Genomic DNA, 22,469 nt, shown 5'->3' with positions numbered 1-22,469 from the left:
CAAGATCACCCGCAAGGACCGCACCAACAGAGCAGGAGGAGGAATCGCCATCGTCCACAGGAACACTCTCAGAGTCTCGACCAACACCGACGACACCCTCAGCACTGCGGAACACCTGCACTTCCAGATCCACACCGACCCCAACACCACCCTCAGAGGAACCCCATTTACAGACCGCCCGGACCCCGACCACAGTTCAGAGACTCCATCGCCGACTTCGTCAGCACACACACCCTCGTCTCCACGGACTACATCCTCCTCGGGGACCTGAACTTCCATCTCGAGAACAACTACAACACCAACTCCACCACCCTGATCGGCAACCTAGCCAACCTCGGACTCAGACAACTCGTCACAACACCCACCCACTCCGCCGGTCACACGCTTGACCCCATCTTCTCCGCAAGCCCCCACGTCTCCTTCAACCATACACCCGAATTCCACTGGACCGACCACCGCTACATCCACTTCACCTCCAAGAAACCCACCACGCACCACCGCACCCAAAAGATGCCTCACCGCTGCTGGAGCAAAGTCACCGAAGACCAGCTAACCACCACCCTCGCCCAGAGCCCACCCGCCGACACCGACACCGCCGCCCGCAACCTCAGACAGTGGATCAACGACTGCGCCAACACCCTCGCCCGATCAAGAAACCCTCCAACAATCATACCAACAAGAAAGCCAGATGGTTCACTGAAGACCTCTGGGCCTCCAAGCAAACCTGCCGAAAGCTGGAGAAGATCTGGCTCCGTGAATGAACACCGGACAGCCACGCCGCCCACAAGAATGCCACCCGCAGACACCATCACCTCATCAGATCCACCAAAAGGGCCTCCTTCAAAGACCGTCTAGACAACAACGCGCACAACAGCAAAGAGCTCTCCAACATCGTGAAGGAACTCGCCAACCCCAGCTCCAACACCAACGACGTCCCACCCTCGCAAGACCTGTGCGACTCTCTGGCCACCTTCTTCCATCGCAAGATCACAGACATCCACGACAGTTTCAACGCCACGACCGCCCCGAAACCATTGAGACCTCCACCCCCACGACTACCATCTGCACCAACCGCCTGCTCTACTGGACCAACATCAACGACGATGACACCATCAAAATCATGAACACCATCCACTCCGGATCTCCGTCAGATCCATGCCCACACCACATCTTCAACAAAGCCAGCACATCCATCGCACCCCATCTCCGGAAAGTCATCAACACCTCCTTCGAGACAGCAACCTTCCCGGAGAGCTGGAAGCACGTCGAGATCAACGCCTTACTCAAGAAACCCAAGGCGGACCCCAACGACCGCAAGAACCTCTGGCCCATCTCCCTGCTCCCGTTCCCGGCAAAGGTCATCGAGAAGACCGTCAACGAACAATTGACCCGCTACCTCGAGGAGAACAACATCCTGGACCCTTCCCAGTCTGGGTTTCGCACCAACCACAGCACCGAGACTGCCCTTATCGCCGCCACCGATGACATCAAGTCCCTGCTGGACAACGGAGAAACGGCGGCCCTGATCCTCCTGGACCGGTCAGCCGCCTTCGACACGGTCTGTCACCACACACTACGAACACGCCTCCACAACGCTGGGATCCAAGAGAAGGCCCTGGACTGGACCACCTCCTTCCTCTCCGGCAGAACACAGAGCGTCCGCCTTCCCCCCTTCCACCAAAGCCACTGAGATCATCTGCGGCGTACCCCAGGGCTCATCACTCAGCCCAATTCTGTTTAACATCTACATGGCACCACTCGCCCACGTCGCCCATCGGCATGACCTCAACATCCTCTCCTCCGCCTATGACACCCAGCTGATACTCTCCCTCACCAAGGACCCCAACACCGCCAAAACCAACCTTCATGAAGGAATAGAGGCCGTTGCTGAATGGATGAGGAATAGCCGACTGAAGCTGAACTCTGACAAGACGGAGGTCCTCATCCTCGGATCCAACCCTTCGGCCTGGGACGACTCCTGGTGGCCGAATGTATTGGGAACGGCTCCAACACCCACCGACCACGCACGCAACCTAGGGGTCTTCCTCGACTCCACCCTCTCCATGACTAAACAGGTCAACGCTGTCTCCTCCTCCTGCTTCAACACCCTCCGCATGCTACGTGGGACCTACAAGTGGATCCCCACTGAAATGAGAAGAACAGTCACCCAGGCCCTTGTCAGCAGTAGGTGGACTATGGAAACGCCCTCTACGCAGGAGCCTCGGCCAAACTCATGAGACGGCTCCAACGCATCCAGAACGCCTCTGCACGCCTGATCCTCGACATCCCTCGCCACAGCCACATCACACCCCACCTGAGAGACCTGCACTGGCTCCCGGTCAACAAGAGAATAACCTTCAAGCTCCTCACCCACACACACAAGGCACTCCACAACACCGGACCAACGTACCTCAACAGACGACTCAGCTTCTACACCCCCACCCGCCAGCTCCGCTCCGCCGACCTCGCTACAGTCCCCCGCTCCTGAAGAGCGACCTCAGGTGGCAGATCGTTCTCCCACCTCGCCGCAAAGACCTGGAGCACCCTCCCCATCCACCTACGGCAGACCCAAGACCTGCTGACCTTCAGAAATCTCCTCAAGACCTGGCTTTTCGAGCAGTAGCAGCATTCCCCACCCCAGTGCCTTGAGACCCTCATGGGTGAGTAGTGCGCTTTACAAATGATATGAATGATTGATTGATTGACTGTTCAGCAGAGCTGTAATATTTCTACTAGGTGAGTAGCATGTACTCTGGCAAAAGAGCATCTGGTCTTCTCACTTTTATACAATCAATGGGTGTCACCTTTTAAGAAAAAGATTCTGCATAGTCTCAAGCTTTGTCTGTACCAAGCTTGATTGCTTTCCCTGCCTCTGTCGGCGGCCAACATCGATCCAGTAACAACTTCTGTAACACTCTAATGCTGAGAGCTCCGATTTCACATGACTACATATTGATGCATCAGCACAACCTGTGTTTATATTGGTGTGTGGTCAGTCTCATACAGTTTCAGAGGAAAGTAGATGTGCTGGGTTCATACAGTGTATACTTTTGTTGTTGTATTTTTATATATTATTGAATTACAACTCATAAAAATTAATAGGGTCCCCTGGCTTCCAGTTGGGATTTAGCAGGGTCCACAACAGTCGAAAGGTTAAGAACCACTAATTAATGCATGTCTACATAAGGGTTTTAGTGTATGACAGCCAGAAAAGCTTGGAAATATTCTATCATCTCAAAGCAAGGCAAGACTTACTGTTCAGCTGAGATCTGACGAGTGAGATTCATGTTTCCTAATACAAACCAAACGTAATGAATTATGATCTACGGCGAAGTAGGGGAGGCTGCAGATGAGCTAGTGCTCTGCAGAGCTTTAAAGATCATTCAGGATAACTAAAATCTGACATGCAGAATCACAAGAAACCTACAAATAATAAGCAAGATGGGGCAACATTCCCGTAGACTCCTTCATAACGTCAACGATCAGTGCTGTTCATGGCCATGGTTGATAACATAAGAAAAAATTGAAACAAATGTGCAGGCTGGATCCTGCCAGTTTTTGCTCCATACCTCGCAATGATTGTCCATTTTGGTCAACGAGATGTCCATGTTCTGATGCTGATCCTTCAGCTCATCGACACGGGCCTGCCACCGGTTAACTTCCAGCTGTGCCTGGTTCAAAGAGGTTTTCAGTTCCTTAGTGTGAATGTTAAGGCCAGTGTACTCCTCCTTCAGCTGGGTGTGCAAAAAATTCAACCTAGGTGGAAGAAGAAATGGAATCATCGATACCTGCTGCCCAAAAATACTGATATATGTATATATCCTCAAATTCACTCGGAATAGTGAAAACGCACTCGCAGGGTAAAAGTATTCCAAAAGTCTTTATTTGCAATAAAGGACACCCAGGTTGAAGAAAAACAACCGACGCATTTCGTTATCGCCTGATAACTTGATCACGGTTTGGATTTCATGCATTCAATTCAACCAATAAAAACATTTTTACACACCATGCGATTTGTGATAAGAACCAAGGTTAATGCGGTGTATTGTGGGGTTTGTAGATTATAAATGCATTTATTCTAAATGATTTTGGTGCTTTATTGTTTTACTTTTTTTTGTCTGATCATATTTACCTCATGTCGGTGAACAAATCAATTTTATCAATGTGAAAACGTTCGGTTTCTTACTAACCAGTATTGGGATAACCTCCTTGTTTATGGCATTATATCCAAGCCAGGATTTTGCTACGGTTGGTGTCTTTAATTTTTAGATGTTATTGTTTTATTCTAGCCCCGAGATTTTAACAGAGGAGTTTGGGTTGAAGTCACGTTTTAACAGGGGCGGATTCTGTTACTGTTAAATTTTTTATATAATAAGCCTATATTTATTTTAGGCTATTATAAGTCCTGATATCACGGCGGGGTTGGTTTACAACTCAAGTCGTCTTCCCATAACCTATTTAGGCATTTAAGGATAAAGCCCTCCAGTGGGCCGATTGTTAATCCAGATATCACTGCGAGTTGGTTCCAACCCACGTCGTCTTTCTGCAACTTGTTAGACGTGTAGGGATAAAGCCCTCCAGTGGGCCTATAGATTTTATTTTTATTTATTTGTTTCTTATTATACTGTATTTTATTTTTCGATTGATAATCTCAAAGATATTTAGCTGTATTAGTTTGAAACCAGGAAAAGGGGAAAGTGAGGGGACATGAGGTGAAAAGGTATGTGCTAATGTGAAATAAGTATAAGACATGTTTTACCATGATGCACTAATGATTCTGAAATACAAAATGATATAAAAAAAACTATTTTAAAGACTGATGTACAGTTCTTCACTTTGATTCAGACCTTACGGGGTAAAAGTTCTAAAATGTAGTATTTGTCTGGATTCTCTCCATCTTAGTTTCTTTTCTCGATCTCCTCCTCTTACATTTGAGGTTATTGTTTTGAGTGCATAGAAGACAAAAGATTTCCAGTCACTTCCATGTTTCGTCTCCATGTGTTTTGCTATGGCATTACTGCGGTCCTTATTGATTGTTGCACGTACATGCTCAAGTATCCTCTTTTTAAGTTCGCAAATGGTGCTCCCGATGTATTTTAATGAGCACAGTCACTCGATCACATAAACAACATATTGGCTTTTGCAAGTTATCAACTCCCTTATTTGCTACATTTTATTATTTGGTAATTTAACCTCTGTAGTGTTTCTGGCAATTTGGCAAACTTTACAATGGTGACATTTCAGAAATCCTTTTGTTTTAAGCCATTGCGTCCCTTTTGATTTTCCAGGGTGTTGATGATATATATATATATATATATATATATATATATATATATCCAGAAAAAGGGGGTGAGTGCATGTACTGGGCCTGTTGCAAGTGTTTTTATTTACAAACAGCATCACTAAAGACCTCTATTATTGCCTTTTGTCAAAATAAAAAAAAAAAGGAGGGTACGCCCCTTATAATTCCCCTCACATTTTTCTTCTTTCATAGACAGGATTTCCCCATTCCCAAATGATGCGCTTTAATTTCCTGGCTTTTCTACATTTTCCCACAACTCATCACACAGTTTTGCAGTATAGACATTAACATACTGCCCACCCATGTCAATCTCTTTCTGTTGTTGGCAATATACCTGATCCCGCCAGCTCACGCTTACCTGTTCACACCAGTATGTCACACATGGCTACCCCTTGTCCATTAGGTTTGCCAAACTGAAAGACTGCAATGCTACACAGCAGAATTTCGATCTTTTTCAAGTGTGTCAGGCGCGGTTTGTCTGTAGCTTTACTGACTGTTGCAGGCTGTGAGAAAATGCCTCTTTTGACATGGTTAACCCCCACTTTTCGCCTGCCATTTGATGTGGTTTTGATTATAGTGCACAGGGTCCTTGTCAACCAGATCCCCTGTGCCAGTGCTTCTTTCCTAAAACAAATCTCCAATTGTTTTTTCTGCACCATGTAAGTCCCTAGTAAGTGGTACCCTGGGTACCTAGGGCATGGAAGCTGATGAGGGTCCCCTGGGACCACTTCACTAGGACCATGCCACTGTCTTTGCAGCCTGCAGGCCCTTGTGAAGTGAAAAACTAAGTCGACATAGCCTGGGTGCCATGTCAGCCAGCACGACCTGAAGGTATAGGTAAGTCAGCCCTCTAGCAGCCCTTAAAGCCCTAAGGCAGGGTGCACTATACCAGAGGTGAGGGCATATCTGCATGAGTAGATATGCCCCTACAATACTTAAGTCAATTCTTAAATGTTGTAAGTGCCAGTGAAGCCATACGGATTACACGGGCTGGAAACTCAACAACTCAAATTTCCCAGCACCATGACGACTTCATTCAAACAAGGAGTGTTTGGTACCAATCGTCTCCTTGTAAAAAAAAATCCACACTGATGCCAGTGCAAGATTTATTAAACCATGTACTCAGATTGCACCTCAGAGGTGCCCCCTGAAAACCTACCAACCCTGGTGAGGTCACTGACTGGCTTTAGGCAGCCTGTAACAAACAGGCATGTTTCTGGGCCACTGGGTGGAGATCCTCTGTTCTCTCGGACCAGAAACAAAGCACATCCTGGGCGAAGGGGTCAAGCCTCCTCCCCAAGGATGGGCACAGTGCTAGAAAGGGAAACTTCAAAGGCCTATGGCCTTTGTAATGTGACCCCCAGCCTCAGCTGCCAGCAGCAGATGACAGCCCCCGGTTTACACCCACACTGTGGGCAGGAAAACCAGTGGGAAACCATAGAAAGACTAGGAAGTGTGCCAGTCTCTGCCAACTCCACCCCTCAGGCAGAGTAGGCAAAGTTAAGCACACTTTTCAGTCCCCTACCTCTTGAAAATGAGGGGATGCCTCCAATCAGGGGTAGGAGTATTCCCCCTCTCACAGAAGGGTGGCATAATAGAGGGTGTAGTTGCCCATGGTGAGGTGCCTATTGGCCCTACCTGTTACTCCCTTAAAATGCCTCCTAAATTTAGTATTTAGGAGGCTCCCACAGATTTTGAAATCAGTTACCTGCAACCGAATAAGAAGGACGAAGAAGACGCTGTGCAACGAAGCCTGAATACTACGACTGACTTGGTCTCAGCCCTACCGGCCTGTCTCCAGCTTCCAAGACCCTGCGAGAACAGGACGCCTGTCGTGCAGCCAGCGACTTCCAGAAGCTCAAGGAAGATAGCCTGAAATTTGAAAAAGACCAGAACTCCCAAGGACAGTGGTTCTGTCCCCAAGAAACCAGTACAAAGGACTCTGGTGCTCCAAGTATCCGTGAGTCCTGCCCACTCTGCACCACCAACCCAGAACAGGTTCCCCAGCAATCCTGACCTCAAGTCACCCTGATGACGCCTGCAGCCTGAATCTAGAGGCTCCCACCGACCGCGACCAGCTCCTGTAAGAAGACTCTGAAGTCTAAAGGCACCCAAAGTCTCTGGGCCTTGGTAAGCTGAACAGACGGTGCCCCTACAAACCTATGCATCTCTACTTACCTCTGCTGTCATTGGTCTCCCTTATGAAACCTCTGGTGCAGCGCCTGCAGTCGGTTTGTTAAAAGCAAAGTTTGCATTGAAAAGCATTGGGTGCCCAATGCTGAAATTGCAACCTGCACCCGGCCACCCCTGTGCCGCGGGCGGTGTATGTGTGGTGCTGCTATGTGGCTGCCCTGTGCTTGATCTAACCACCAAAGATTGGCCCCTGCAACCGATTTACCTACCTGCAAGCAGTGTGACTTCGGGCACCACCAGTCTTCAGTAAAACCCATTGGGGCGAACTCAGTTTTGACCTCTGCAATAGTGGTGTAATTTTGGTACTCACCTGACCCTTATCCCTTGCTGACCTTTGGTCGCGAAGACTGAAACTGTAAGCTGTACTTACTTACCTGTATAACCACATTATTGTTTATCTCCATAGGATTACATGGAACTGATCTGAAAGTGTTGACTTTGGAAAGTGGAAAGGATTTTTATTTTAAAAAACCCTTAACCTTATTGCGTAGATCTTGGTCTTAAAAGAAGACACAAACAAAGCTTATTTTTATTAAATTGGTGTCTATCTCCTTTTTGAGTTGTGTCTGTTATTTGTCATGTGTGTACAATAAATGTCTTACACTCCGTGGTGCTCGGCCGAAGACTACTCGACCACACAACCACTAATAGAGCATCTTGAGGTTTGCATTGAGCCCTGTACACTTGTGAGGAATATCTGGACTCGGTATACAGTACAACCTCCTAGTGGCATACCATATACAGAGTCAACTTCCTACACTGGATACAGAGGAGTTTTCGCATATGCTGCATCCTTAGAAGCACATGAACAGGTTTGAGCAAACATGAATACCACAAGTTATGGCGGCAGCCACAATTTTTGGAACAGGAGCGGTACCAAGAAGCATTGGTGCTTTTCAGACGTTTTCACAGGACTAGGGAATTTCTAACTTAGTAGGTATACGCATTAACACAAATGCAGATTAAAAAAAAAACGACAGAGTTTTCATTACAAAAGATGGTAAAATTTCCCATTCCAAAAAGGAAAGCTAAGTTCACACACAGTGATATAGGCAAATGGATACTAGTTTATGTACGGATAATCAATTCACAGATCCCCGTGTGACAGGGGGGCTTTTTGGTATACAACTAAATGGCTACTTATATTCATTTGCAATAACAGCAGAAATCATCAAAATAAATCACTAATATTATTTCAAGTACAGTGCCTCAGCCCTGTTCAAAGTACGTAGTTATTTCTTATGTTCTACAACTGGGTGTGAATAACTAATTATAGATACGGGTTGGAGCCCAGAGGAAAATCACTGTCTCTACAGAATCCTTTCTACCTCCTTGTTGGTGCAGATTTTAATGAGTATGACACATCTTTATGCTATATTTGACTTGTTTACTACTCTTTGAATAAATATCCTTAAAATGGTGTACCAGTAGCAGCAAGCATATCCTAAAGCTAGGAAGAGAACAACCTAAACAAACATTTACATTGAGGTAGAAAGTCTACGGATATAAGAATTATGCTCCTGGGCTGCAAGGGGCCTCCAATAAAGCGCATCATTTATGATGTAAATGGCTTCCTAGTAGAAGCTTTCTGAGCCTACTGGTAAATCATTTATTTTTTGCCAGATAGAAATGAACTACAAAGTGAGAAACAGTCATGTTTGATTTATTTAATAATGTATATTTAGTCCTCGTACTGTTCTATATTACAAGGAAAGATTAAAATCATAGAGTCTTACTGTTTAATGTACCAGACCCCAAGAGCTCTATGTTCCCAGAGGCATGTTGAGATGATGAAGGATCTAAATTTTCATTGAACACCCTACGCAAATTGTAAAAAAAGCAAAAAGATTCCACCATGCGTGATGAGGCATTTGATAGATTTGATTTAAAAAGCAGTTTTTGAATTTTCCAATTCCAGTGGGCAGAAAAAACATCACTAGAAAAATCTAAATGGATAGCATATGGGCACACCATCTTCAACGCCTTTATAAAAGTTTACAGCTGTGCGCTTTATAAGTGGTATATTCCTGATACATACCCATTCATTATATAATATGTTGAGGGGACTTCACTAGCACTTATTAGTTGGGATTGATGCTCCAGTTATGGGCAGTTCCAGTCAAAGTTAGAAAGAAATACAGTCTTTGGATCGGGGATTGCATGTCCAGTCCCTAAAGGATGGTCAAGACACGCATACCCTCCAGCTCTGCATCGACGTTAGGACTAGCCATTGTGAAGCATGAGCAATTGTTTTGCACAGGCGAGGCTGAGCTGCTGACCCTGCTGCCTCTTATTGACATTATCAACACTCCCACAAAAAGGAGTGCCACACTATCTCTTTTTATGATTTGAGAGTCAGGGCTGACCATACAGCCAGTTATGCCGTCATTCCATGTAGGCCTTCGCATTTCTTCTGCATGCGTCTAGCACGCACCATCTTCATGGGATGGTAGGACCCAATCCTGCAGCCTTCTGACTTGCTCAAACCGTTTATTACCAGCACTCGACAATGCCTCTTTGCTGTTGGGGCCTCAATCCTGCAAACTGGGTTGACTCCTAGTGTGGATACTCCCCACCTCCCCCTGAACAAGAGGGCTTACAGGAGTGCAGCCAGCCTTGCATAGGACTGGCTCTGGATGTTACAACATACATGCCTTGTGCTGTTCTATTGCTATTCTCTGGGCTTCTCTGGGCTTGATATTGCCATGATATCCCCAGAAAGTGTAGACAGCCAAATAGGCTTACACCTGAGGCGGTGCTGTATGACAGAGAGAAGACACACATGATGGGGCCCTGATTTCATCTCTGTCCAGTAAGAGAAGCAACAGGAGTAGACACGTAGAGCAGCCGGCAGACATTTTACAGATCATATCATGGGGTACCTTGAACCTGGGTTCAAAAAGGAAAGGTGTCAGTGACAGCGAGCCTTATAAGATTAAGATCCATTGTGGTCAAGCAGTATCGCTTTTGGTGCTTATAAGTAATAGTTGATTTCAGCTGTGAGCATTTGTTCATCGAGCTCATATGGAGGGATGCGGATCATGCCAAGCCTATCTGGTTGCGATTTATCTGGAGCCTATAGAAGTTCAATTTCCAAGGCCGCCCCAATAGAAAGCACTTTGTGCGAAGACTAGAATGTGTGGTAGTCATGGAAAGGAAGCCGAGGCAACCATGTTAAGCTAATTTTGCTTGTTGAAAATGCCTCAAGAATATTCATATGTCAAGAGATTTACAAGCCTATTCTCTTTGATAAAATTGTATTGACTTTTGGTAGAACAGTAACACGCAATTTCACCAGTTCCACATGTCTACACAGTGTATGATCAATCCAATATACATCTAGGAAATCGCAACATTCAGCTCATGACACCCCCACAATTTGCCACAAATCTTCTCATGTTTTAAGGTGCCTCATAAATTGGCCGCTCCTGCTGGGCGCACCAGTCTACTCCCTTCCTTCTTCGACAGGGGCTCCAGGGATTTACATTTATGAGCATTGTCCCGCTTTGCCACCGTCATTGCTACCCAAAAAAGGTCTGTTCCGTCCTCTGTCCCACCAACTCCTCCAACAAGCCCAACATGGTCACCCGGGGGAGAATGGCACTCTGGCGTCCCAGAACCATATAGAGTTCTTAACCCACTTCCTCCCAAAAGAAGGTCGGTCTGGCACAGGCCCAGACCATGTGGAAGAAGTCAGCTTCTACCAGGAAGTGCCGTTAACACTGGTTCTGAGAGGTTCCATCCACTCGGTGGAGTCTCTGGGGACTCAAATAGGTAAGGTGCAGATAATGTAGAACCATACAAAGGCGTGAGGAGATAACCATTTCCCTCGGGCCAGCCTGGTCTCACGCTAGTCATCGTCGTTGAAGTCTCCCACCCATGACTCCCATCTCATCCGCAGCCCAGAGAAGCAATCTGGAGAATTAACGATGAGAAAGTGCTAAATCCTGGAGATGGCTAACTTGCCCAGTTTACACATTAAGAGCTTTGCTTCAAGAGGATTGAAATTAGGGATTGGTGTGCCAGATGAGTGTGGTGTACTGATTAAAGAGTGTGGTGTACTGATTAAATTGCAGTTTCCGAAATGACATTAAGGCCTCGCGAGACCTATCCAAGGTGGGCGATTCAGATTTAATCCCACTTCCCAAAACCTTGTAGGCTGGCAACATGGGATAACAACGTACCCTGCCACAGCAGGGTCATTCCGGTGAGCTTTTGTTCCCATCTAATAAACCAAGAGTTTGGTGAGTTCTGTCCCTTATGCTGGCCTGGCCGAGCCTTCCAGGAATGTGTACGCTTTCTATAGGGCAGTTTGGGAGAGAAGTCAAAGAGTTAAAGATCACTTTTAGTCTGGTTGGATATAGGAGCATATATGGGAGGTTGAGAGTGTGGTGTTTGTCATCTTCAAAAGAGCATCTGTGTTGCTGAACTGCACGAGTATAGTCAGGAAAGATCATAATCTTTGTGTTTTAAAAGCGCAAGTCAGTTTGCAGACTAGCCTCGCAAGAAATGGCGGTGCAGACTCTGTGGTTGAGGATGCTGGCTATTAATGGACCGAGGGCTGCGGGTGAGGGCTGACGGGCCAAGGATCTATATGCCCTCTCCACCAAGAACCACTTGGATAATTTGTCAGAGGAGATCCAGGACAGCAGTCAGTCATCCTGCAGTTGGTGATCTACCCTTTTGGAGAACCCAATAAATCGAGGTTATTCCTCCATGACCTGTTCTCCGCATCTTCAACACGTTCTTCCAAAAACTGCGTGGTGGAAAGCAGTTGGGAGACTTCAAGTTTCCTAGTCTCAGCCTCTGACACGTGGCCAGCAACATTTGGGAGGGCTTGACGCAGTAGGGATAGGTCTACTTGGACCTTACTTACTTTGGTTAGGAATGCTACAAGAAAGTCCTGAATGGCTTTAAGAATAATGTCAAGGTCAGCCAGCAAGGGGCGGGGGGGCTGGGGAGGGGTGCTGCAGGGGTAGGGGCCCCGGCAGCCCCACAATCCAGAGGCAGGCGTGGTGTATTGGTCAATTTTTATTTGTGCCGGCATCGGTGGGGTAAGTAAGTAGTGGGGAATCTCGAAGAGAGAGTCCAGTGTTGCCCCAGAGGACGGTCGGCTGCAGTTCCAGTTGCCCACTTACTCCAGCGGGACAGCTCGAGCAGCGAACCAAGTTGAGGGCATAGGCAAGGCCCAACTCTAGTGTACGGATAGGGAGGAGTCAGATCCCACAGCGGATTGGCCTCCATGAGTCTTCTTTACCCCTGCAGTGCCTCGGTGGCGGGCTAATCCCAGTTTACACACCAGGGTCTCAGGAGGACAGCCCCAGTATAATCCAGCTCACCAAAGCCAGGAGAGGCTCCTCTCAGCTCAGTCCCAAGCAAAGTGGGTTTTGGTCATCCATAAAGAAAGGCTTGAATCCCCCCCCCACCCACCACCCCATGGCAAGAAATGTGGGGGGGGGGGGGGGCAGTGCGTGTCACAATGCAGGGTGCAATCGTCTCCTTAGGGTCACAGCGGGCAGGGGGCACTCCAGGTGGTCACTATCCATCCCCAGGCATCAGCACGGCAAAACAGGGGGTTGCAAGGCAGCGGAGCCGCAGCAACCAGCATGGGAGGCAGGAATCACAATAAATGGGTGGGGGGGGGGGAGGGGGGGGGGAGGGGAGGGGGGGGAGAACAAGACCCCAGGGTGCGCTGCAGGTCTCAGCAAAAGTGGCAGCGGGGATGCCCCCCGCTCACACAACTGGTAATCACAGGGTTTACCATATCAGCATGCGTGGCCGAAGGGCGAGGATCCAACAAGACCCCCAGACACATGGCCCCAGCACCACGGGAAGGGCCCCATGGCCACTGGGCCCCCTCAGCTCCATGCCACAGCTCCCAGGTCGCTATTCAGACACCGGCGACCATCTTGTCAGTTCTTCGTGGCCAGCCCAGAAATGTTGGTCTACAGTGCCCTCATAAAGCAGCCTCCCTCGGCCAGATTGGACTCCCCAGTGACACTTTCATACAGGGCTCGGTCGAGGGAAGGTAAAGGTTGATGTTGGGAAAGGATGGCAATGGATTCTCACGGGCCCACGGGACAAGGTCTAAAACACCATCACCATCTTGGCCATCTATGCCACGCCCCGGCATCCCTATTCTTTGCAAAAGGAGACCAACCTAGACGGAATTGGTATGTCCTTGCCTCACTCAGGAAACTGGCTCTGCCTGTGGCAAGATGAAGATCCCTGAAGCTGGCTGATACTTGAGGATGCATTTTACGAGAAAGGATTCGCATTCTTATCAACTGAGCATCTGCAGAGAAGCACGGTATGTGGGTATCACCAGCTTTTCTCTTCTGCATGACGAAATTCATTGTAGAAGTCAAGTTCACATTCTAGGAGTACGTTTAGTGGTCTTTAAACTCACAAGTAAAGTTATTTGCCAACTTGGTGTGACTTGTTCTCCACTCCTCTTCTTCATCTGTTTTAAGTATGAGACCCATTATTGACCTAAACTAGTGAGATGGAAGGAGGTAAAGAAAATTTCACGAAGGGCTATTGATGTATATCCCTACTGCTCATCTTCCTCTTCCTTTCTCCGACAACCCAACCTTTAGGGACTTGCAACTAACGAGAACAGATAATGCTGAGCTCTAACACAGTGGGGAATAATAGGCGTAAATCATTTATATAGCACATTCCAACCAGAAATGCACTGGTTGTTATTACCAAAATTTCCATTACAGCTGTGTTTCACTTACTAATCTGGCAGCTGTTCTACAGAAATCCTCCATTAACAGGCCTCTGGCAACATGTAACAACCTACTGAAAACTGACCAATTTTCTTTTTTTCATCTCACACTGTTTGAAACGACGAGACCACTAAATGACTCTTACCTGTCCAAGTCCTCTTTCAGCTTTTGATTTTCACTTGAAGCTACTGCGTTCTTCCTCCTTTCCTGCTGCAGAACTTCCCTTTCGGTCCTCAGAACAATGTCCAGCTCTTCCAGCTCTGCCTTGCGTTTCTTCAAGCTGTTGTAGCTGCAAAGCATTAAAAAAAGGTTATCAAAATGCACGATCAGGGAATCTCATCAAGCTGTTTTACTAACCTAAAGCTTGCTTAAAATACAACCACCAAAGCGCATTAAAAGGAGAAATTAAAATGCCATCAATATAAAGTTGAGCAGAATGCTTTCTTGTTTTACTATTTTTTTTTTTTTTTTTAAACCTTTATTTGGAGACAAGCAGGTACAAGGGAAGTGTACATTCAAAACATACAATCACATTCGGCCATTACAGTGGTACGTCAGTGCCTAGGAAGCATACAAAAAATAAACAAGGAGACACGAGGAAGTACAGGGCAGGGCATCAGTCAATACAAGGAGCAACAACGAAATGTGCAGTAGATATTAAAATACAATGATCCAGCATGGGCAGGCGAGCCAATAAGACAATGCAATATGAATACAATACAGTAGCGGAGAACACGTGAGCCAGAGGGGACACAAGTATGAGGAGCACAGGAAGTAAAGGTGCCGCATAGGGATACAATCTGGATTCCCGATAAAATACCAGTCCGAAGGGAGACTCCCACCCCCCAATAGCTCGCGGGAAAAGGAGACAGTCAGCCCCCCCCCGATATCGGAAGAACAGCAGGTGTCGTGTAAAATCCCAGCCCATCACGTTGTCATCAACCTATCCCCTCACGGTCCTCAGGTTCAGAATCAGAGTCCCGCGCAGCCCTGGTCAGGAGGTACACCTGGAGCGGACTCCAAAAATCCTTTGGTCTGCATCGAACAGGCATCAAGTCAGAATAGATATTATACTGATCCTGACAGTAAATGAGGTCAGTCACCCAGTCTTGAAAGCGCGGCACCCTACCACGACCCCAGCAACAAGCAACCCTACGCTTAGCCAGCAACAGGGCCACGTCAACAAATCTACGGTGAGAGGCAGGTACGTCCTTAGAGAAGCCAAGTAACATCACCAAGGGGTCAAACGCCACCCCGTCCTCCGCCATAACCTGCAGGGCATCATGAACCTGAGTCCAATATTCCAAAACCCCCGCGCAGCTCCAAGCCAAATGCAAAAAGTCAGCGCCTTCCGCCCGACACCTAGCACACCTGTCATCCTCCGCCAGATGAAACCGCAGTTTCCTCGCCGGGGTATAATAGTACCTCTGAACAAACTTGTAATGGATAATTTTAAGGCGACAACTAGAAGAGACATTGGCCGTGAGCCCGCAACAATATTTCCACTGCTCGTCTGTAATAGGAGCACCCAATTCGGCAACCCACTGCTCGCGCACCCGATTGGTCGGGACCGATCGCTGTCGGCGAATAGCCCCGTATAACTTCGACACCAGGTGTCGCCCATCTGAAACCAGCAGCACATGGAGGGGGAGGGTTACCCCAGGCTCCGAAGGGTAGTCCGGTAGCAGAGCACGCATGCCCTGCCGCAGGCGGACAAAGTAGAACAGGTCTAGAGGGGAGCAAGCAGCCGAACCGAAGAAATGAGCCTGCGTACGGAAGGCACCTTCACGAAACAAGTCGCCCCACGTGAGGATACCTAGCCGCTTGCACATTCGCTGAAACCCCGTCTCCAACAACAGCGACAGATCCGGATGATAAGACAGAGGCAAGGCCGGCGAGTAGAGAAAGGAAACGCCTAGCAAATGAGCCATCCGCTTCCAAGCATCCACCGTGCACGTCACAGTCGTGCGGGGCGTTTCCACATCTGACACCTTGCCCAAAACCATCCCCTCCAGTGGGAGCGGGTGGGCGACCCAATGCTCAGCAGCAATCTGGGGCATGAACGGCGTGGGGCGCATCCAATGATAGGCATAATGCGCCTGAGCGCTGAGATAATAAAGTTCAAAGTCAGGGACGTCGAAACCGCCATCAGCATAAGGCAACGTAAGGGTAGCCCAGGCCACCCGTGGCTGCTTGCCCCCCCAGAACAATCGCAGAAGCTCGGAACGAAGTCTACGAAAGAAATAAGCACCAGGATGATATGGGAGGTTTTGAAAGAGATAAAGAAAGCGGGGCAGAACCACCATCTTGATAAGAGACGCCCTACCGGCCATGGAGAGAGGTAAAGACATCCACCTGGTGACATCATCCGCCAGTTTAGTAATGGCCACACCATAATTGAGCCGAACCGCGTCTCCCCTGTCCAAGGATATGACAATACCGAGATATCGCAACTCCGAGTCACACCATTCCAGAGGGTAGTCAAGGGGAAACCTGGCCACCGCAGCTGTGAGGGGGAAAAATTGAGATTTCCGCCAGTTGATATGAACCCCGGAGACACCTCCAAAAGCGACCAGCTCCCGCAGGAGCGAATTAAGGTTGTTCTCAGGGTCCTTGACATAGAGTGTGACATCATCGGCGTATAAAGAAATGCCGACCTGCCGCTGAAGACAATTAAAGGCACTCTGCTGATGAAACTGACGTATCCTACAGGCTAGCGGCTCAATGGCGATAGCAAACAAGAGGGGTGAGAGGGGGCAACCCTGTCGGGTCCCTCTCGTGAGAGGGAACAAGGGGGACAGCACCCCATTCACCACTACCCTCGCCATCGGATCAGTATATAAAAGCTTAACCCAAGAGATGAAAATCCTGGGGAAACCCATCCGACAAAGAACATCAATAAGGTAGCCCCACTCGACAGAGTCAAACGCCTTAGTGGCATCAAGAAAGATAGCGGCAACCGGGACAGTGGGATCAATGGTCGACACAAGCGAAAACAAAGTGCGAAGATTGTGAGAGGTAGCGCGGCCGGGCACAAATCCCGACTGATCAGGCAACACGATAACGGGCATGAGTTCGGCTAATCTCACCGCCAAGACCTTCGCGAGAATTTTAACATCGCAGTTGAGCAATGAGAGGGGCCTGTAGGAGCCCACATCCAGTGGATCCTTACCCGGCTTGAGCAGCGACGTGATGGCGACCTCTCGCATGGAGCCCGGTAGGCGTCCCTCCTCCAGAGACTCCTCAAACACCTCACGGAGCACAGGGGCCATGATGTCAACATAACACTTATAAAATTCAGCAGGAAGGCCATCCAGCCCGGCGGCCTTCCCATTAGAAAGAGACATGATGGCATTCCTGACCTCCTCCACCTCTAGGGGCCTGCCTAAAAACTCCCGATGACCATCCGATAGCCAACAAAGCTCCAACTCATCGAGGAAGCCACCGTATCGAGTCTCACCCGTCTGCTGTGTCGTGTAAAGGTGTGCATAGTGATCAATAAAAGTGCGCTGAATCTCCGAAGTGTCTCGACAGTGAGTACCATCCGGAGACACCAATTCCAACACGTCCGACCCATGCCTAGGATGTCTAGTAAGGGCAGCGAGGACCTTACCGGGTCGCTCCCCCTCGCAGTATCGCCTCGACGTCCAGTATTTCCCCCTATGCTTAGCCTCTCGAGCAGCCTCCTCCTCATACTCGGAGAGCTTAGTGCGGAACTGTGCCAAAAGAGCAGGGTCCGAATTCACCTGCATCCTGCGCTCCAAGTCTCGCAAATCAGCCTCCAACCTCTCGAGGGTCCGAACAATCAGACGGAGTACTCCACAACTTTTAGAAATAGTGACACCCCGGATCGTAACCTTGAATGCCTCCCAAATGACCTCAATGCTTTCCACAGAGCCCTTGTTTCTAGGGAAGAACGCCTCCACCTCCGCACCGAGTTCCTCCTTGAACACCGGGTCAAGCAAAGCAGTCGGAAACAAACGCCAAGGCGGGCGCGGCCTGTGCAACCCGGGGACGGACAAATCAACCTTCACCGGACAGTGATCTGAATACGTCCGAGCCAAATGTGTAGCCCCCCTTAGGCCAGCCATCAACCCTCTAGAGAGAAATACATAGTCCAGTCTTGCCCATGAGCGAGCATGTGTGGTGTAATGAGTGCCCTCCCTAGTGGCAGGGTGGGTGTACCTCCAGCTGTCAACCATCCCAGCCTCCTCCACTATCCCCCGCAGCACATCCCTAGCCTGTACATTGTACTGAGGGCTACCCTCCGATCTGTCCAACTGGGCCTGAAATGCAAAATTAAAATCACCCCCCCACACAATGTGAGTAGCATCCACTGCAAGGACATGACCCCACAGAGTGACGAAAAAGATTGGCGTATCAACATTGGGAGCATAGCAATTAACAAACAGTATAGTGTTCTGCCCAAGCCGTCCCCACAGCAGCACATAGCGCCCCTCAGGGTCCCCCATAGATCCAAGTTCCTGAAATGCAAGCGACCTTTTAACAAGGATGACAACCCCACGAGCATAAGAAGAATATGAAGCAAACCCCCTGGCCGCAGCCCACCTTCCGCCGAAAGTGGGGGAGGGAGCGGGGCGCAGATGCGTCTCCTGGAGAAAAGCAACATGAATAGCATGCCTGTCCAAATACTGAATCACACTGCGACACTTCCTGGCATCATTAAGGCCCCGTACGTTCCAGGACAAAATCGAAATCTGATCTACAACAGCAGTCGACATCACATAGAGTAAGGGCCCCACGGGACCCTATAACCAAATACAGGGCATCCAACTACCAGCAACAGCCAACGATAGGTCCACGCCCCAGGGCACGGACTGACCCCCACATACACTCCATACGTTTCCCAGTCATCTCCAAAACAACCAAACAAGAACACAACAACTCCCCCCCAACCGACCCATCCATGCAGCAAGCACTCAGGACAGACTACGCGCCACGCGCCGCCAAGCCATCCCACACGGCCCACATCTCGCACACGTGCTACGCTCGCAGAGTGCGCCCCGTCACGTGGCAGCCTAAAATGGAGGCCGGCGCACTCGGGCCCAAAATGGACGGGAGCACGGATCCCAGAACCAGTCCCGTAAGATAGGAAAGTGGAACAGCCTGGATAGCGGGCGCCACGACATTTCCGTGCACTCAAACAGCAGTAGCAGCCACCAATGCGAACCAGAAGTCCCAGGCAAACAGACATGGACAGCTTCAGCCCCCCCCCATCCACCCACCTGACACCACCCCAACTATCAGGCCACGTACACCCCCCCCCCCATCCCTCAACACACATCCAGTCAACCAACATAGGACTAGAATCCAAACAAAAGGTAAACATGGGGCACACCCTCCGGGGAACCTTCCAGAGGTGCACGACGCCACTCCCTCACGCCACGCCAGTGTCCGCGCCAACGAGTATCAGGCGGCCCCAGGCGCAGCGCGGGGGGGTGGGTGCCCAGAGCGCGACATCACATAACACCATCCTGCGGTGCCACCCCGACCCCAAAAAAAATAGCAAAACGCACACACTCATCACAATACAGACACGACCCACGCATCAGCAAAAAAATCAAAAACGGACAATAGCTAGGCCGCAAATACTGAGAAGGAAGCCAGCAGGTCACAATACAAAAGATACACGTCCACAATACTCCAAAAACCGGGAAGAAGATAGACAAAGTCCAAAGTCACCAGAATCAGGCGACCTCCTCCTCAGCAGCCGAATGTTCACCCTCCGGATCTCGATCGTCACCACGATCCGCAGCAGCGCGCTCGCGCTGGAGGCGCTTCGCAAAGTCCTCAGCATGTTGTGGGTTGGTGAAAAAATGTTATTTAGCCTGATGCGTCACTCTAAGTTTAGCCGGATAAAGCAAGGCGTAGTCCACTTGAAGGTCCCGAAGCTTCCTTTTCACCCCCAAGAACTTCCGACGCTGGTCCTGCACCATCGGTGTGAAGTCGGGGTACATGGTGAAAGACACCCCTTCGAAGGAGAGAGCCCTGTTAGTGCGGGCAGCCTGAAGAGCAGCGTCTCGATCACGATAATTCAAGAGGCGCGCAATGATGGGACGCGGTGCAGCCCCAGAGGCCGGACGAGGTCCCAACGTCCGATGCGCTCTCTCGACGATGAACTGGGACGAGAAAACTTCCGTCCCAATGGCGCCCACCAGTAGCCTCTCCACATAAGTCTCCATTTTGCCCACATTCGTGGACTCCGGTACACCTACAATGCGCACGTTGTTGCGCCTACTCCTCGCCTCCAACTCCTCGTTCTTGGCGGCAATGACACGCAAGATATTGTCCATTCTCGCCAGTTGGGTGGTATGGGTGGCCGCCGTATCATCATGGTCCGAAATGCGCTGTTCTGCCGCCGTCAAGCGCTCCTCATGCACGTCCAATTTCTGAACGACCGCATCCATGCGCGACGATATCTTGTCCACTTTGTCCACTATAGTGGCGAACCCCTGCCTCATCTCCTGCATCATTTGGGCGAAGTCCGGTGGAGGTGGGTGCGGGACATTCTCAGCGACATTCGGGGCGGGGGGACCGCGAAGTCCCAGCTTCCTGGAGCGAACGCGCCCCACGCCTGGCCCCTCCAGAGTCAAAGGACAATTTGGACTGTTTAGTGTCCGGCTTCCCCATACCGGTGGTACAGTAGGGGAACGAGGCAAATGGGAGTCAGGATACAGGTTGGACAAGGGACCCGGCCAAGCAGAAAGCAGCTCGAATCGTGGGGGCACGAACAGGCCAGCACGCCCCGCCACTCCCAACGACGAGTAATGGCCGTCTTCGTTCCCAGCCCAAGGGGGCAAACCCTCAGAATCCAAGTATAAAATCCGTTGCGCCTCCGTGGGCGATGGTATCTGGACAGGCAGATGGGAGAGCCGAGAGATAAGTCCGACAACAAGGAAGAGCCAAGCGTCTCGCCCGGCCAGCGATCGGGCCTGGCGGAGAAGGGCGGAGCTAGGCCTACACCCCACGTGCAGAGCCCCGGACTGGCATGAACAGTGACGCCGGGCAAGAGGGCATCAGACTTCCAGAGCGCGAGTCGGAGAAACTTGGGACCCTCGTAACTTCGGCCAGCAACCTTCGAATGGCTCAGGAGTTGGACCGTGGGTGGACAGCCGATATCCCAACCGAACCGTGGGGTCAGTTCAGGGCGCAGCGATGGTAATCAGGATACCTAGGCAGATAATAGCTCCGGGCAGCGGGAGCCTCACGACAGTGCGGCCATTCAGCGGTGCGCCCTCTAGCGCCCCCCTCTTGTTTTACTATTTCAAAGGACCACTTCAATATAACTTGCAATCCCTTCTATTTATTACGGTTTATATCAAATGACTTTGAAATACAAAAAGAAGTATTCATTGTCTGCTGCTGGGAACTGTGTATTGGACCGAATTGACAATCTCTTTTCAGAATGCTATCACATTGCAAATGCAATCCTCTTACAAAGCAGAAATGATACTGAATCCTCCCCAGTTGCAGCAACAAAGCGTATACCTCAGATTTTGAAATATCTGAGAGGTATGGGGTGCTGCCTGGGGGAAACCATTCTGAACACTCTGTATTGTGTGAGCCCGAGAAACCATCAGCAGTATGTAATGAAGATGTAATTGAGTCCCAAAATCGGTTCCCGGCTCTCTGCCCTCATGGTGATGTAAATGAAGGGTTCAGTACCAATGTTCCTAGACACCCCCCCACCCAGGGATTTTATCTAATGTTGACCGTGTGACCCCAGGAGAGGAAGAGACTGAATGATTTGTAATACTTTGTATATGAAACTGTAACTAATATTGCTGGGTGGAAAAAAATCATGGGAAAGTAAATTATGGGCGGGAACATTGATTAACTATATCAAATGGAAATGATCTCATACGGGTATGGTGTGATGACCTCTCCTCATCTTTCTGACCAATCAAATAAAGGGAATAAACGAATTTGCAACATTGAGGGGTGGTACATTGCCCTGGAAATGGTATAACTAAGGTAGGCTCAGTCAGTTAGATTGTCCGACTTGTCACAGACCTGTCACTGACCTAACCTATGCTGAAGGAGAAACGAGAGCAGATGGCTGGTCGAGCACTCGGGCGGAAGAATCAGAGTTTTCTTTGAGGGAGGAGAATCGATTACCCAGTCGGGGTACAAGTGTAGCCAGAGAGGGGTGTGACGCTCGCGTTGCACTTAGCTGAGGTTGCCTGTCCTGATCTGCACCCGTCTTATCCTGTTGTCAC

The 22,469-nt window shown here is 49.4% G+C and overlaps 1 protein-coding gene across 3 annotated transcripts in view; it reads right to left on the bottom strand.

The window, feature by feature from the left end:
* CCDC88C (coiled-coil and HOOK domain protein 88C) overlaps positions 1-22,469 on the bottom strand; it is a 584,514-nt gene that overhangs the window by 155,035 nt on the left and 407,010 nt on the right. For all 3 annotated transcript variants that reach the window (XM_086937646.1, XM_086937645.1, XM_086937647.1), the window contains exons 21-22: positions 14,375-14,518; positions 3,570-3,756 (exon numbers count right to left, since the gene is read on the bottom strand). In XM_086937646.1, coding sequence (XP_086793772.1) covers positions 3,570-3,756; positions 14,375-14,518 — 331 coding nt within the window. The remainder of the gene's footprint in view (positions 1-3,569; positions 3,757-14,374; positions 14,519-22,469) is intronic.

This window comes from Lissotriton vulgaris, chromosome 9 (genome assembly GCF_964263255.1).
Source record: "Lissotriton vulgaris chromosome 9, aLisVul1.2, whole genome shotgun sequence".
NCBI classification, from domain to species: Eukaryota; Metazoa; Chordata; class Amphibia; order Caudata; family Salamandridae; genus Lissotriton; species Lissotriton vulgaris.
The sequence above is the reverse complement of the archived record's forward strand: the minus strand, read 5'-3'. Positions and strand labels throughout refer to the sequence as shown.